Source organism: Fundulus heteroclitus, chromosome 17 (assembly GCF_011125445.2).
Source record: "Fundulus heteroclitus isolate FHET01 chromosome 17, MU-UCD_Fhet_4.1, whole genome shotgun sequence".
In the NCBI taxonomy this organism is placed as follows: domain Eukaryota; kingdom Metazoa; phylum Chordata; class Actinopteri; order Cyprinodontiformes; family Fundulidae; genus Fundulus; species Fundulus heteroclitus.
In genome coordinates this window covers 14,152,579-14,169,688 of record NC_046377.1, presented here as the reverse complement: position 1 = coordinate 14,169,688, position 17,110 = coordinate 14,152,579, and the positions used below count along the sequence as shown (strand labels likewise).

General features: G+C 39.9%; 2 protein-coding genes across 7 annotated transcripts; both read right to left on the bottom strand.

Annotated features, from left to right (window-relative positions):
* Positions 1-2,481: 2,481 nt before the first annotated feature.
* On the bottom strand, positions 2,482-8,544 carry LOC105915900 (protein mono-ADP-ribosyltransferase PARP11). Its single transcript, XM_012850181.3, has 7 exons — positions 7,976-8,544; positions 7,774-7,888; positions 7,623-7,692; positions 7,463-7,526; positions 3,660-3,793; positions 3,212-3,363; positions 2,482-3,109 (listed from the first exon to the last, which is right to left on the bottom strand). Exons 1-7 carry the CDS (start codon positions 8,075-8,077, stop codon positions 2,865-2,867), a joined length of 882 nt encoding a protein of 293 aa, XP_012705635.2. The 5' UTR covers positions 8,078-8,544; the 3' UTR covers positions 2,482-2,864.
* A 759-nt stretch (positions 8,545-9,303) lies between these two features.
* LOC105916043 (protein mono-ADP-ribosyltransferase PARP11) lies at positions 9,304-16,538 on the bottom strand. 6 transcript variants are annotated; one of them, XM_036149132.1, is made up of 8 exons: positions 16,140-16,538; positions 15,903-16,027; positions 13,689-13,809; positions 13,468-13,543; positions 13,161-13,233; positions 12,880-13,007; positions 12,475-12,565; positions 9,304-12,332 (listed from the first exon to the last, which is right to left on the bottom strand). In XM_036149132.1, exons 2-8 carry the CDS (start codon positions 16,017-16,019, stop codon positions 12,030-12,032), a joined length of 909 nt encoding a protein of 302 aa, XP_036005025.1. In that variant the 5' UTR covers positions 16,020-16,027; positions 16,140-16,538; the 3' UTR covers positions 9,304-12,029. The 6 variants fall into 6 exon arrangements, with proteins under 6 accessions (XP_036005025.1, XP_036005027.1, XP_036005023.1 ...); XM_036149134.1 differs by having other exon boundaries at positions 12,505-12,565; positions 16,140-16,535; XM_036149130.1 differs by having other exon boundaries at positions 12,475-12,569; positions 16,140-16,534.
* Between the last annotated feature and the right edge of the window lie 572 nt (positions 16,539-17,110).

Sequence of the window (17,110 nt, the reverse complement as noted above, 5' to 3'; positions counted from 1 at the left end):
TATTTCTTTCATTCTTCCGTGCCTGTTTTTGTTTAACAAAGCTTCGTAAGAGATTATTTGCCCCCTGAGATACAGAGATGTGTGATGTAATATGGTTTCTGAAGCTTTGATCTGATAGTAATAGAGGCTTAAAGCACCAACAGTAAACCTGTTTGGGAAGGCAAATATTAATGGAACATGATACAAGGCTATGATCCGAAATTAATATGCTGTGGTATCTGGAGTTACTAATGCTGGGTATCAGTTGGGAGTCAACTAGAAAATAATCCACCCTTGTGTATGATTTGTGCACATCAGAATAAAATGAGTAATCCCGATCAGTTGGGTGTTGTAGTCTCCAAATATCCACAAGCCCTTTAGATTGGGTTAGATTGTTAAGAGTACGGACACCAAGGATATTAGGTGCAGCGGCAGAAGAGAGCTTGTCCAAATAAGGATCCAAGTAACAATTAAAATCCCCCCAATGATTACATAATTCCTGTTGGAGATTCAAGTTAAGTCAAAGTTTTTTCAAAAAAAGGTGGGGTCGTCTGTGTTCGGCCCGTACAAGTTAACTAATGTAATATGGAAAGAATTAATTTGCCCATATAATATGATATACCTACCATTGGGATTGACACAAGACGACTGAAACTGAAATGCTATTGATTTACAGAAAAGGATGGCTACCCCCCTGTTATGACACGTGAAAGAAGCTTGATATAGTTGTGAGATCCAGTTAGCCCCTAAGCTTTCACTGCTGTGTGGGTTTCATATCTGTTTCCTGTAAGAACATGATATCTTTAAGGATTTTAGATGAGAAAATACCTTGCCACGTTTAAAAGGGTTGCCCAGGCCCCGAACGTTCCAGGAAATCAAAGATGAAGAATCCACAGAATTACTCATCTACTGTAGACCAAATAATAAAATATCCTAACAACCATTAAATAAATCATACTTAAAGCATCTGTATTGTGTTCAAACATCAACAAAACATATCTGGCAGCCAACAACAAATACAGGAAATGCTGCTGAACATGCGGAAACCAACCCCCCACTCCCACTGTGTGCTTCCCCAACTGAAGCACTGTAACCCTCATTATTAACTGGGTTCACTGTGGTTGATAAAAGAGAGAGGGGGGAAAAGATAACTAAGTGCCCTCTGCAGTGTACGACACGCAAGTATTATTGATCAAACATCTAAAATATTAGACCGCAGTATAGCGCTCCTACAGTAACAGCATGCACGCATTAACCTATAATTACTACGTTATTTTCAGGATACCGTTCAAAGTTTTTGCTCTACGAAGCATTTCGCGTCAACTGGATTGGTGAATATTTTGACTTGCCCCTGATAGTGAAGCTGTAACTTCGCCGTGATAAAGGAGAGAGAGACGGATTTCCTTCTTTTCTTAAAATCTGAAGGACTTCACGGAAGCTCCTTCGCTGCTCCATCACCTCAGTAGTGTAACCCGGATGGATGAAGATCCTCTGACCGCCGTGTTCCAGTGGGCGCTGCCCGCCAAGCCGAATCACTTTCTCCTTCTTCTGTGCGAGGTGAACCTGTGTGATGAGCGGGCGAGGGCGGGCTCCTTCAGGTGGCTTCGGACGTAGCGTGCGGTGCGCCCTGTTGAAGGTAACCGGCTTCTCAAAGTTGTTGGCATCCAGCAGTTTGGGAATGACGGTGCACACGAACTCCGTCTGTCGGCCATTTTCCTCTCCCTCTGGAATGCTGATGATCTTGATGTTATCGCGTCGAGAACGACCTTCCAGATCTAGCAGTTTGGATCGTAACACTTTATTCTCCCATTGTAGTTCGGCCACCAAGCTTTCCACTGAGCCGATGCGATTCTCACGGTTAGCAGCCTGTTGTTTGGTTGTAACCAGTCTCACTGTAAGGGCCTGTTGTGCTGTGAGCAAGCCACGGAAACTCTGTTCGAATCTGTAAAAATCGATCGTTGATGGACTGTAGTAATTTGTGAGACATCTTCTGCCACAATAGCGGCAACTCATCCTCATCATCGTTGGTAGATCCCCGCGTCATCTTTTTAGTTTGGCTATGGCTAGCAGCATTAGCCAGCCCAGCTTGAGAAGCAGCTTTTCCGACCTTAGTAGCCCTGCTAGACATTTTCTCGGTTGCGTAGTCGAGCGTGGCGCAAATTACGACTGCAAGAGAGCAAGAATATAAGAGCTCCATGAGCACTATGGTGAGCGGTTCTTAATTGTCAGACGTTCGCGTCACTGAGCTATATAATACACTGGAGTGCTAATCACCGTCTGTTTGAACGAGTCGCTTTGAAGCCACCAGCCGCCATATTGGTACTCCCTATTTCCCCCCAGTAACTAGGGAATATGTGCGCTACAGCATCGAATAACGAGGATTTTCTCATGTTCAGGGGGGGCTTAAGACTTTTAAAATGTCAAAATGCCATATACTTTTATGTTATGTTCTAAAAATATCAAGTACTGAGAAAGTCATGTGCTGAGGAGAAAGATGGCGGCCAGTGACTTCAGTTTTTCGGCAAAATCAGCACTCCAGTGTATTATATAGCTCAGTGGTTCGTGTGCCATGCGGAGCACAGGAAATGTGTGACTATTCAGCCACCATGTCAGGCCACACCTCTATTTATAATTACTTTATGAAAAGAAAACATATAGAGATAAATATTGTGTATCCGCTTTAAGCCTAAAAATATCGAGATACTATTTTTGGTCCATATTGCCCAGCCCTAGTATTAACATACATAACAAATATTCAATGTTAACTATATAATAACTTAAGACTATATGGTAAATATATATACTGCATACATTTACAAATGAGAGCTTCAAAGGAAATAAATAATTTTCTTGAAAAACCTTTCTTCAACAGCCCAAAGCTGAGCTCATTGGTACTCAATTAGATATTCCGGATATATTTGATTTGGATCAAATATAACAAAAACTTTGGGATGATCAGCATCATCGACGCAACTATCGTAAACGTTTTCATGATCAGGCTTAAGCAAATCTGATTGTCCACGCTTAAATTTCCCAACCATGACCCGAGCAAGAAATATCTTTTTAGGGGTTCCAGCCCTGTTGGTACTGTAATTGTCTGCATATGAGGCATGGACAGCAAAATAAACACCTATGGAAAGAACAAAAGAACAATAAAGAAATTCAGACTAGCTTAGAGAATTGGTTCTGTATTGCAGTCGTAAACACATGATCAGTGCGTTGGCTGTCTTACCGTTACCGTATATTCTTCCAGTCTTTTTAGGTATCCGCAAATCAAAGTTATACTTGCAAATGCTGTCTACGTTTTTACTGTCAGTCCCATGGAAAAGGCGCCTCTCTGGAATTTCTTTGACGCCCTTAATCCTCATTAGCTGTTGCTTTTTCCTGGAGAATACAGAGAGAAACAATGTGTTTAAAAAAAAACTGAGAAATGATTCCAAGTTGTTAGTTTGAATTCAGCTTTCTCCTGACACATGTCATTGTACTCCTGGGCAAGGCACTTAACCTAAAATTGCATGTTGATCTGCTTATGTATCAATGTGTGGACGTTTGAGTGCGATTGAGTGAATGTGGCTTTGCTGTAAAGTGCTTCGAGAGGTCATTATGGCTAGAAAATGGCTAAATAAATTCAGTCTGTTTATTATAAAATGCAGAGCATCAAGATAGAAGCTTTTGCTTACCTGCAATACATTTCCCAGAGGTCCAAATTCTGTATCCTGCTTATTGATACAATGGATTTGTTCAAGAGACCATCGTGCGTCACATAATCTGCCACAGTCTGATACTCTGGGCTGGAGTTATTCAGCTCGATCAGCTTAAAAAACATATGACAAACATACAGAGACTTAGAGAAGTTATTCTTACCCTTTAAATGGTTTCATATTTTGTCACATTACTTCTGAAAATGTCCTCTTATTTCATTGGGATTTATTTTAACATATCAACACAAGATAAAGGACAAAACGTGTAAGCAATAATCAGGGGATTAACCGAGAAAGCTTTTGGCATCCCTAGAGGAGTCGCAGAGATCCACAATTTAGGTGGGAGAATCTATTGACAACTAGTAGCTGTGCTTTATTGAAGATAGTGGCAAAGAAAAAAGTTGTTGCTCAAAACGAAATAAATAAATAAAACATTATGAAATAATTATTACCTTGAACAAATAAGAGTTAAATATGCAAAGTGACAATGAAATTGTGAAATAATTGAATGCATATAAAATTATCTCAGAGGATTTGTGCCCCATGGCCGTCTACTGAGAGCGTGTTGGGCATGTGCACTGTGATTTCCTAGGTTCATTATTTAAACAAATGTTGTTCGGTCAGCCCCAATTTCAGGGCACCTCAAGAGCATTTAGCCTACTGAACTTGTCAGTATTCTGGCAGACTTATATATATAAATATATATACACACATGTTTATAACAGCATTTTATTGGTAAGGGAATTGGTCTTTTTACAATATTACTCTATAAAGAACTATCCTGTCCCACTGATTGTTGCAAACATAGAGCTCCACAGCGACATCTGGTGGGGCCAGGCCCCACTGGTCCCAAATGCAGGGACACTACAGTTAATTCCATTATTTAATTTTCTTCCTATCTTCTATTTTTCGTGGTCTGGACACGGCCCATGCAGGCCAGGTCCTTCAAAGGGTGCAGCCCTGAATTGGGACCTTGAGGCCTGAAACTGTGTGTTGGATTGATTTCGTCTGGGTAAAGAAGCAGCCAAAAACGAATAAAAGAATAAAAAGTACAATAAAAAAGACTCCTAGCCGTTCAAAACACCAATGTCTCCAGAGTACAGATGAGTATTTTACTGCACTATATTTAACATTAGTGAACAGTTGGATAATTCTATTATTGGACTTGTTCAAACGACAAATAAATTTATACATAAGCTTTCTCAAAACAGCCATTAAAGTGCTGACGCGAGCAGATACAAACAGTTCACTAGCACTGGTCCATCTGGGTTAATGCGTCATTATAGGCCACCTTCAATCTTTGAAGACTGGCTTTTTTAAAGTTGCCCCACAAATGTGCAGTATACAGAGATGTACAATATGAACTAAACAAGTTCAGTTTCACTTCATCAGAACAGAATCCAAACTTACGGACAAGGACATTTGCCCGAGCATGTAACATTCGAACCTCACGGTAAATGTCTTCATCATCAGACAGACGGTCTGTCAGCACATGGCCAAAATATTTTACTTCATTTCAATAACGTCCCAGACAGTTTAAAATTTGGAAATACTCTATTTTTGTCCACCTTAGTGCAATAAATCAAGATGATACTTTTTGATGGGTTAAATTTGACATCAAGTAGTTCATCATATGCTGAACAGACATTAAGCAGCTTCAGAAGACCAGCTGAACTTGGACTAAAAACCACTAGGTCAAAAATGATTATTAATAGTATCACCAACCATGTAGCCAGTTCTACACAAGTTTAGCTGCTTAGAGAGGTCATTCATATAAAAATTAAACAACATAGGAGATAAAATGCAGACACACAGTTGTCCCATTTGACCTGCATAGTTTGATTAGCGTACCAATAGGACAGACATCTTACTATATATTTGGGCACACCAGCTTGGCATAATTTTAAAAATAGTTTTCCATGATTTACACAATCAGAAGCCTTAGTGTTTTTGCTGTTATAATTATTCAGTAATTCTTTTAGGCCACATAAACACATATCAGTGCCATGTTTGGACTTGAACCCAAATTGATTGTCTGTAAACATAACTATCTTTGCAAATTTTGGCAAAATAAAATTACTTCTTAAAAAATTACATTTTGAAATAAAAACTGATGGAATTAAATAGAAATACATCAACAGTAATTTTATATTACAGTGAAAAATATTAATGTGAAATTTCTTTTTTTATTCTACACATTTTTAAAGTAGAAAAAGTATGTAATAATAATGTGATGATAATTTTTTTAAGCATTCAGTTATTTCACAGTTTCATTGTCGCTTTGAATATTTATAGCTTGTGTATTGAAGTAGACAATTATTTCATAATGTTTCATTTACACATTGCAGCACTGGTGTTTCCTATGTGTCCTCTTGTCCAATCATCGTATTTACATTTTTTGGCAGTGGCTTGCAAAAGTATTCACACCCCTTGCACTTTTCCATATACTGTCACATTACAACCACAAACATAAATATATTTTATTGGAATTTTATGTGAAAGAACAACACAAAGTGGTATACAAAAAGTGCTGAAAGTACTGAAAAGTGCTATATAAATAAACTTACCTTACCTTACAGAAGAAGGTAAGGTAAGGTAGAAAGAAAATTTTACATGATTCTTTTTTTTTTTTTTTTACAAAATAAAAATTTAAAAAAGGGAAAAGTCTGGTCTGTTCCTTGGACTTCCTGATGCTGTTTGCGCCCTAATTTTCTCTTAACCATCCTCTGAGGCTGTCACAGAGCAGCTGTATTTGTTCTGAGATTAGATTACATACAGGTGGACTCTATTCAGTCATTAGTAGTCATAAGGAAACTTCTGAAGGCAATTCAAATTCAAAAATACTTTATTTATCCCAAAGGGAAATTAAATGTTGATGTAACTCATTTGGGCAAAGAGTTATTATAGATGGTGATGGCTGGAAAGATCTCCTGTAGCGGTCCCGTTTTACAACCAATCTGACGAAGCCTTTGACTGAAGAGACTCTGTTTTTCAATGCAAATGTCACGAAGAGTATGTTCAGGATTGGCCATAATTTCCTTAATTTTATGCAAAATCCTTCTTTGCATCATCGTCTCCATACGTCCCACAGACGTCCACAGAACAGAGCCAGCCTTCTTTATGAGGTTGTTGAGCCTTTTTAGGTCCCTGGCTCTGAACAGTTGATGGCAAAGGAGCAGACGCTCTCATCAACAGATTTATAGAAGATATGCAGCATCTTGCAGCAAATCTTGAAGGATCTGCAGGGAGTCCTGGTAGACAAACTAGTGGAAGCAGAAGAGTCCATGACTGAGGTAGAGGATAAAACGTCAAAGGAGGGTGGGATGTCTGTTTGGCTGGGGGCAGGAGGGGAGGATGGTGAGCCTGTTCCTAAACTGAACCTGGAAGAATGTATTCAGCTCATTGGCTCTGTCCAGACTTCCATCTATCAGATCCTCTTTCTGCTTGAAGCCTGTGATCTTCTTCATCCCTGACCACACATCTCTGATAGTGTTCCTCTGCAGTTTACTCTCCAGCTTCTTCCTATACCCCTCCTTGCTGTCTCTGATCTTGACTTTGAGCTGCTTCTGTATACTCCTCAATAACTCTCTGTATCACTCCCTAAAGGATCTTAGTTGTACTGAGAGAAAATGTGGCTGAATATTAAACATTGTTTTAATAATTTATAACATTCTTTCTAGTTCACAATTGTATACCACTTTGTGTTGGTGTTTCACACAAGATTCCAATAATATATGGGGTATGAATACTTTTGCAAGCCACTGTATTTATTTTCTCCTCACCTGGAAAGGAGCTGTAGGATCCAAGTCTTCCCAGAAAACGGGCGGTGCAGAGAAACAGGAACAACTGCAAGAGGACAGGAGCAAAGTTTCACTTTCATTTTGTAAGAAACTATACTGAACTCAGTGCTGGGTTAGACGGCATCCGCAGGCAGCACTTCACCTTTTCTCGAGATTAAAGCTGCGTTGGATTCTTCTTTTCCTTCCTGTGGCGAGGTCCGTCTGCAACATTCCTGCGCAGGTCAAAGCACAAATGTCAGCTGATTTTGACTGGAACAAAAACCAAAACTCTGAGGATGGGTGCTGTTACATACCTGAAAAATCAATCCTGCTGTTGAAACTCAATGTACTTACATTCAAGCTGGATTTTGAGTCTCTCAAATAACATGTATCTATGTTCTCACTCCTAATAGGAAAACTGGGGTCATCCTGCAGTGCGGCAACAAAGGATGAAAGCGCTGAGGATACCAGACAGCTGAAAAATTATAGAGATCTAAAGAATATGATAAGGGTTACCTCAAACCTGTGCCACCTTCCACAATCTGCTAGATAATACCAATACCACGGCGTGTCTGAGGTGTCCATACATTCTTCTACTTCTTCTTTAAGAGCTGTCATTGTAATAATACACTTAGGCTAAGTAAATATGTGAACCTGCTGTACCTGTCTCTGTGTCACTCAGATCACTGTTGAAGTTCACATTTGTGTTTCACCATCCTGAAGTAAACCACTCCCCATAGGCGTGCTTATCACTCTGAGGACACCAAAAACAAACAAACAAAAAAAAACTGTGTCTAACAGGGTTCCTAACCAGTTTAGAAATGTCTGGAATTAAATTTAAAGTTTTTCCATGTCAAGATAAATAAGAAAGTGGAGAACATGCTTAATTACTGTCTTATGCCACCATCCATCAAGCAGTATTTCTAGTTCCACTTATATTCCTTCATATAAGTCCTTCATTTTTTGTGTCTCATGGTTTTGTGATACTTCAGTTTTAATGTGTTTCATGATTAATGCCTTGGTTGTTTGTTACTTTGATTTCCTGTGTATGAAGGGTCCTTGATAAATATCTATTATGGCCTCAACCCCCCCGCTCTATATTTTGCCCTCCTCATTAGGGCATTAGCTCTTTTCCTCCTTCTTTCTTTGTGTTTTTCTCTTCTTGTACCACAGCTCCATTTTTATTCTTTCTTCCAAGTCTTTCCATCCTTTCATTCCTTGTGTACCTACTGTTCTCCTTCCATTTTGTTTCCTTATTTTTCTCCCCCTTATTGTGTCATTAGTTGTTTTTTCTTGTCCTAACTCCCATCCATTTTTCTAGTTTTTTCCAGATTCAATGTATAAAGCATACTCACTGTGAAGCTTCCCCACCATTAATTCATAGTGAACTTCAGTATTTAATTTTTGAAGATGAACATAAAAGACTGAGAAGGTTAGTCTGTTAAAGTCTAACATGTTTAAATAAAGAATATGCAGGGATCCTGATGACAGAGGCCCTGTCTCATAAGCTGTACCAACCTTTGTGAAACAGAGCTACTTCATTGGCGTTGTCATACAAAGGGCTACCAGTACTGAGCTTTGAACTACAAGAGCCAAGAGTTCACCTTAACTATATGTAAAATAAAAAATGTTCATGCTTTGTTATAGAAATTGACATTTTTAAATCTATATAAACACAAGTGTGAATAAACAGGAAGAGTAACAGAATAAAATAAAGCTTTAGATGTAGCTCTTCTTAGAACAGGCTTGTGGGCGCCACTCGTGGTCCTTCGGGGGGCTACTTGATGCCAGCGAGTACCGTGTTGGTGACCCCCGCTGTAGATTATAAAACATTTGCCCATGGATCTGTGCTGAAAAATTTATTACACTGTGCAACGTACACACAGAAAACACACAGCTTTTTCCACGAATCCGACTCACGCTCTCAAAGCTATCCGTTAAGAACTACAGTAACATTTTGTCTCTGGCTTCTGCACATGAGAAAAGCTAAAATGGTCCACTCTCATACCTGCTGATGTCATCTACGCCAAAAAGCTCTGAAACAGTCATCCAAATAATCCCTTAAAATGCACACAGCAAAAGCAATATTACAATTTTAAGCAACATTACTTGTTATTACAGTACATAGAGTGGCTTCCAAAAGTATTTATTGTCCTGGAGCATTTTTACACTTTGCTGCAACTGCAAATTTTCATGTATTTCATAGGAATTTTATTTGGTAGAGCAACAAAAAGTAGTGCATAATTGAGAAGTGGCAAGAAAATTATACATTTTAATTTTCTGAGAAGCGTGGCACGCATTTGCCACGCTTGCAAGGGTAGGCTGGTATAGACAACAAATGGATGGATCCTGCAACTCTTGGCTTTCCATCACATAAAATCCCAATAAAATACATTCAATTTTTCAGTGTAAGGAGACAAAATGGGGTAAGTCCCATTCATAAATACTTTTACAAAGCACTGTATGTGCTGGCAACACTTAACAGGTTAAATTTACTCCAGGTGCAAAAGGTAACTTGTTTTCCTCAGGGACAGTTGGTGATGATCTCACACTTATAGGACTCTTGTTTCCAATGTGATGCTTATCTTGTTTCTTTGTCTGTTATTTTTTTTTACTGAAATGAACTAAGCTGCAAAAAGCTTAGCAACAAAATAAAATAAAATACAAATTAGGCTTAGTCGTCAAAACCTCAAAAGATACACTTAGGAGCTCCGGACGAACATAACATTACAACTTTGTGTCAAAGTGACACAGAAGTAAAACCTTTCATAGAAAGGGTAAAAAGTAGACCGATGTATGGTTTTAAACAACACAGAGGTAGAAGCTTATTATGAGAAAACTCAGTCAAAAGGTCACGAATAAATAATAAATACTGATGGGTGACAGTAAGAGGGTCTGGTAGCTGTTGCTGTGGCTATCATACTGGCATCATGGCGGTATAATAAAGCCTATTTCATTGCTATGTTGAAGTACACGGCGCTACAGCACCAGTCAGACGTCTACACACACTCATTACCTGCATGAGTGTCAAACCAGATGATGCATTTGGAACCCTTCTTTTTTCCACGCTGGAAGGATTATACGACAAACTTCAATTCATTTCAACAACACCAATCTGGGGCACAAATCTGAATTTAAAGTGGATTTCTTTTGTCAATGGCTCAACATTTTACATGCACCCTCAAACATATAAGTCCACCCTCGATAAATGTTGCCTTAATGCCCTTTGGGAAGTTCCAGAGAAACCACCATGCTTTTTTGCAACCATGAACAAGGTTCTGGTACAGTTCTGGATAATGATTAAAGTGCTGTTTTTAATGAGATACAGTAGGGTTCACTTAAATTGGTTCCTTTTCAAGCAAAGATACACCTTTTAAGCATTGCCTATAAATGATCGACGGGGTGGAGCTCATTGAATGTAAAAACATCCAAATGTGTCCAAGTTTCAGACATTTAGCTGTTGATTTGTTGTAAAGTTGAAGAATAAGGATGCATCTTCCTCCGTCTTGACTCTCCCCACCTTTTTGCGATCAACCTGTACCGCTGGCAACGCCACAGACCACCAGCATGACGCTGCCACCACTGTGCTTAAGCCTTGGTGGTTCCTAGGTTGTTCTTAGAAATCCTAACCAATGTTCTTTCACCTGAGGTTCAGGTCAGATGGTTGAGTCATGGACACAGTTGGGTGTGCTGTAAAGGTAAAGCGACCTAACGTGAAGTTATTGGAACGGCCCAAACTATAGCTACGGCTAAAAGATGGGTACGTGAAAGCAAACCAGCCAATTTAAATATGCTTTGCCATTTCTGGAAAGAAGTAAGGGCCATGATCTTGTCAAAATAATGCCCGGACCTTGTTGTTCACGACAAAATCAGTGTTATGTACTTTACTAAGGGGTAGTATTCTGGAAATGAATGGGGATGGATTGATACATTTATGCCTATATGTATAGTTTTGACCATTGATTAGAGAAAATCCCAAATAAATCCAAATTTGTGCACGCAGCTTATGCCCATTGCATCTTTGTGTCGGTATGTTGTACAACAACCCTACCTCGGAAGAAGAAGAGTTTCAAATAAATCACCATAAAAGCCACCGATTATTATGAAATGAATGCCAACGTGACGGTATGTAAACCGGCGGTCACAAACGCGGGTACTCGCAGTCTTTTGGAGGAACAAAACTGACACGTGGGTAAGAATGAGACCAGAACATATTTTTGGTATTAGAAATAGGCATATGTATGGCACTGTGGATCAAAAAGAAGAAGTGGGGCCAGAGTATGGACATTGCCTTAAATCTCCAAAACTCCCAAGACACACCGAACAGACTGTGCAACAAGCGTCGTGGAATATACTACAAAACTGCACGCGGGTCAGTACGTTGACCTTGGAGCAGAAGGTGCAGAATGCCTCCGTCCTTTCCCCGGCTTTTCAAATTTGCAAAGGCACTTTGAAGACTCCGATGCTCCAGTTACTCACTGGACGTGACCGCTATAGTCCTCCCCCTTTCTCCCATTTCATTCCACCATGTGTGTCAACTCTTCCCGAGTTAAACATCAGTAGAACTCGATCAGATACTCCGGGTAGATCTGATTGCTGTCGAAAATGACGTAGATCTTTGGGTTGGCCATATCGTCCACACAGCTGTCATAAAAGTTGGTGAAGCTGGCGTCCTTGGAGGGCGGCCTGCAGTACATGGGGTGGCCGACCGTGTACTCTCCGACAAGCACTCTGGCCAGGAACATGGTCTTATAGGGCGGCTCGTTGGCAAATATGGGCAGAGCGAGTCCGTGCCTCTGCAGGGTGGTGTTGTGTTTCCCGGTGGTGTGGCAGAATTTACTGGAGTATTTGGCGTCCCGGGCGAAGTAGCTCCCTGCGGGAAGGGACACGAGACGAGGCGTTAAGGATCAAACAGACAGATCAGTGTGTGTTTAAGCGTCAGTACAAAGGGATTGTACCTTTGCCATAAACATCACCATGACTCCCTGTCAGACGCCAGTCAAAGTTAAACGTACAAATAGCTTGTATGTTGCTGTGTCCTGTACCATGAAACAGCATTCGCTCTTCAATATCCAGAGTGCGCTTGACTTTTCGCAACTGTGTTTTCTTCCTTAGGGGAGAAACACAACACAGAGCAAAATAATGTGTTTACAGATGCATAAGACCTAACTGAACTCAGTCCGACTTTAGGATTTAGTTTCTTTTATTTTGCTGCATGAACCCAACCCTGTTGTTGACTCTAACACAATGTACTGTTCTTGTTTGTCCCTACGTTGTCTGGCAGGCTGCTGTCTTTACGTTTACTTAAACCAGCATATTAGACAATAATACAGTTACAGTCACAGCAGAACTACTCATTAAAAAAAAAGGAGACGAGGAGAGGAGTCAGTTCAGAACTGCACCCGAAAGCAACACACTACCTGCAGAAGAACTCCCATAGGTCCAAGTTCTGAATCCTCTGAATGGATTTGATTGGATGGTCCATCGTCCTCTCGTACAGTCTGGCCACTTCCTTAAACTCGTACGTGTCTCTGCCGAGCTGGATCAGCTGCGGAAACAAAACCGCCAATTGGTTACACTTGCAGAGCTCAAAAAAGTGGTTGTGATTTAGAAGTTTGTCTCAAATATACAAAACACAAAATTACTGCTCTTTATCCTCCATCCTCTTGCCTGCTTTTCTTATTTTTTTTATTTTACCTACCTGATAGGGCTCATCCGTATTGATCCTCTCCCAATGACAGGGCACAGGCAAAGCCAGATTATCACAAATGAACCTGAAAGAACAAATCAAGGAAAGAGAGTTTTAGCTGCTTGCAGAAAAGCATAATTCAGCTATTTTTTCGTTCTTCTCTCAGATTGAGACTTTTTTTTTTAAAATAGGACCACAATCAAGGGGTCTGTAAGATGAAAAGCTCTGCAGTTTAACTTACGGATTCCAAATGCCAGGAGGCAGTGCTGACTTTGCTGCTAGAAGAGGAGAAAAAAAGATTGGGAGGACTAAAGCTTACCTGAAGCCAGTGGCAGAGTGCAGGGAGCGTTTGATCGGCCTCTGTTTTCCCGTCGTTACGTTTATCTGCCGCATCACTGGAGAGGAAAAGTAGGTTTAAGTAATGCAGAAGGTGCAATTTTTAAAAAACTGTTTTAGGAAGACCAATTCCCCCCCCCCTCCCTTTTTTTTTCTTTAGATGATTTGACTTTCTCGGTAGCATTTAAAAATATCTCGGTTTACCGGAGAAGTCCAGTCTGTACGTGTATTTGGCTGTGTAGAATTCCATGACCCCACGTTGGTTCCTGCTGTAGCACTGTTCAATCTGAGCGCTGGTCACCGAGCAGGCCGCGCTGGGATCAATCTGACAGAGACATCGAGAAAGAAAAGTGTACACCTGAACCAATCCGATGATCAACTGGAAGGAAATTAAAGAAAAAAAAAAAACGCCACACATCCTTGCAGAATTTCGCCATTGAGGGACAAAAAAGTATCTTATTGTTAACTTCATTTTCTGCAGCCATTAAGATGGGTTTTTTTCAGTATTGTCCAGTATTTACAGTAACTCCATTTATCTTTCTATTATCTCAAACCAGCTTCCTTGTCCCTGCTAATAAAAATCTCCTGATGGCCAGATTTAACACCACTATGTTTGCATGTAGGGATGGATGTATGGATGGTGCCTCCAGTTTTCATTCATCACCACCAGAGGTGGCTAGTAACTAGTTACATTTACTCAGTTCTATTTACTTGAGTAACTTCTTAAACAAACTGTACTTTTAGGAGTCGTTTTCTGCACTATACTTTTTACTTTTACCCGAGTCATATTATTACTCAAGTGTCGCTACTCTTACTTGAGTAAAGTTTTTAGCCGCTCTGCCTACTGTGAGTAACTTCGTGATTAAAACAGACTTGTTTTAACCAAAAATGGACCAGAGACAAAAATGCAGAGTTTATGTTAAAGTGAGACCTCTTATTTGTACACAACCTTTGTTATTTTAATGTTATTTTCTCTCTGCTGAGCTCATTGAGCCATTTGGGGATCTAACGAACGTACAGTAAACAGTAGATATTGTCAATGGAAGTACATTGCACTTCTCTAACATACTGTATATAATACTGTATATACATTACCTGCTGTAAGTATTGCTTTCCAGTTTAATGTTGGGGAAAAAACTGACTTGGAAAAGTGTTTCTTTTGTCTTTAGTATATCTTTTGTCTTTAAAATACCAGAATTTGCACATAACGTTACATGCTTGTCTGTCCTATTACATATTTTTTAAATATTAAATCATCAGCTGTCAGGATAGTTACCCAGTACTTGAGTCGCCTTCTTACTGAATACTTTATTACTCGTATTTGAGTAATTTCTTAACTGACAACTTTTTACTTTTACTTGAGTAACAAAATGTTCTGCAACCTCTACTTTTGTATAATTATTGGCTGCTCTACCCACCTCTGATCACCAAACATTTGTCATGTATGCCAAAAAGTGTCATTTTGGTCTCACCTAATCAGAACACCTTCTTCTACATGTCTGATGTGACAACCTTGCACTACTTTGTGTTGGTCCATCACATACAGTTCTAATATGATATAACAAATTTTGTAGTTGTAACGTGACAAACTGTGAGTCAGCCATTGAGTAAAACCCCCATATGGCAGGAAGAGGAGGTTAACCAGGAGGACAACCCTAAACAATGGAAGCTACAATCAAATGGTTTTAGATCAATACAGTCAGAGTCCATACATAAATCCAACTGAGTATCTGCAGCAATATCTGAAATTGTTGTTAGTCTGATTGAGTCTGATTAAAGTTTGAGCTTTTTAGCAAACAAATACTGGCAAAATGTTCCGTTTCTAGATGAAGGAATTATTGACTTAGGAGGACCACATACAAAAAGCACACCACACTTTTCAGGTTTTTGGTGAAAAAACAACAAGAACAAAAGCCAAATAAATAACAAATCTATGTACCATTTCCCTTCCACTACACAATCATGCATAGCTTTTTGTTGGTCTATTCCATAAACATGAGGTCGGGGGCTATAATGTCAAAAAAAAACAAAAAACATAAAAGTAGTAGTTTTGCAAGGAACAGTCTCTGCAAAAGTGCCTAAAGTGAATTTTTCAAAACTGCCTTTATCTGTACTAAAATCATTATTATGTTAATTAGTCACTATCAAGTTAAACAATCAAGAGATGAAAAATACCTTTTAAAGACAATGTAGATGTTTATTTTATTTTCTATTAGGATCAAAGTGGGAAAAAAAGAAATGTTTAGCGGCAGTTAGTGCGTTTATGGCCAACTTGCACGCAAATCTGTGGCCAACGCCTGCCAACCACCACACACAGCAAATCTGTTTACTTATAAACTTTAAACGAAAGACACGTTAAAAGTTTGTCCCGTTAGATGTCTTGCATGCGTGGAATCCTGCAGAATCTGACTCAACTACCTCAAACATGTGCCAGACGCCACACTCGGCCAAGTAGAACCAGCACCAGTTCGGCTCTGAGGTGTCCATCTCCTCAATCTCTGTGGACTCCTCGTCTGAAGATCTGATGGCTAACATTGCTAAATCTGAAATTAACACAAGCAAACGGCACAATTAAAAAAGGGAAAGATCGCGTTACACGGGAGGGGAAAAGGGAAGAGGGGGGGATTGCGGTCTCGTGTGATTTGTCAGACGAACCTAACGTCGACGAGCCGTGCTTAAGTCATTGTGTTGAGGGGATCTCATCTCGTAAACAAACTCAGACAGAAAATTGCCATGTCGGGCTAGCTCCCATTTAGCGGCTGCCGCATGCGCTTCCTCTCAGCTCTGCGGGGAGTTTGACCGGCTCTCGGTCTGCGTTTAACTGGGCCTGTCTTCTCGAAATGTAATACCTTCATGGATCATGAATACGAGGGGCGAGAAATCACAGCGACGGCGCCAACTTGGACGGGTAAATTGCATTTTCCTCCTGGAGTCCGTTGTTTACTTTTACTTCCTGGAACGTAAGCGCGGGCGTCAGCGCGTGCGTCAAGGAAGGAGCGGGAGGGCGTGTTTGTGGGGGGGAACCTAAACCCGCAGCTCGTCCTCACAGGCTCACCCTCAGAGGGGGAAAAAATAAATAAAAATCATTGGGGAACATTTAATTTGCTGCACAGACAAGCGTTCCTTCATGAATAAAAAAAATGCAATGAAATAATATAATAGATATATTTAAATATTACTAAAAAAAATAAATGCATGTTCTTAACTAAAGACGTTTTATAAAACATAGAATAAAGTTTCAAACGTCTATTTTTAAAGCTATTTTTTGTTATCAATTTGAGGCCGTTTCCTTTGCAATAACAGTTTATCATTTAGAAAGGTTTTCACGTTCTGTTGTTCACTATGTTGTAAGCGATCAAGAAATTAAAACTGTCTGGACATGATGTAACTTGATCCATCTTCGGTGGGAAAGCCTCGCCGTGTCCCGTAGGACACGCCCTTTGTATAATAATACTCCTCTTCAAACTTTGCTCGGACAAAGAGAAGGGTATAACTGCAGAGCGTAAGAACGCCCCCACTGTCGGAACGCCCCCACTGTCGGAACGCCCCCACTGTCGGAACGCCCACACGCCAACGCAAACGCTGATTGGTTCGTTGATTTGCCCACTTCAATACATATATTTTTT

Coding starts and splice junctions, on each gene's coding strand:
- LOC105915900 (XM_012850181.3), bottom strand. CDS start 8,077: ATGACAGCTCTTAAAGAAGAAGTAGAAGAATGTATGGACACCTCAGAC. Junction 7,527..7,622: donor AGCTTTAATCTCGAGAAAAG/GTGAAGTGCTGC, acceptor GTCCTCTTGCAG/TTGTTCCTGTTTCTCTGCAC. Junction 3,794..7,462: donor ATCCTACAGCTCCTTTCCAG/GTGAGGAGAAAA, acceptor ATGTTTTTTAAG/CTGATCGAGCTGAATAACTC.
- LOC105916043 (XM_021309473.2), bottom strand. CDS start 16,019: ATGTTAGCCATCAGATCTTCAGACGAGGAGTCCACAGAGATTGAGGAG. Junction 13,810..15,902: donor GCGTCTGGCACATGTTTGAG/GTAGTTGAGTCA, acceptor TGTCTCTGTCAG/ATTGATCCCAGCGCGGCCTG. Junction 12,570..12,879: donor CTATGGGAGTTCTTCTGCAG/GTAGTGTGTTGC, acceptor TTCTCCCCTAAG/GAAGAAAACACAGTTGCGAA.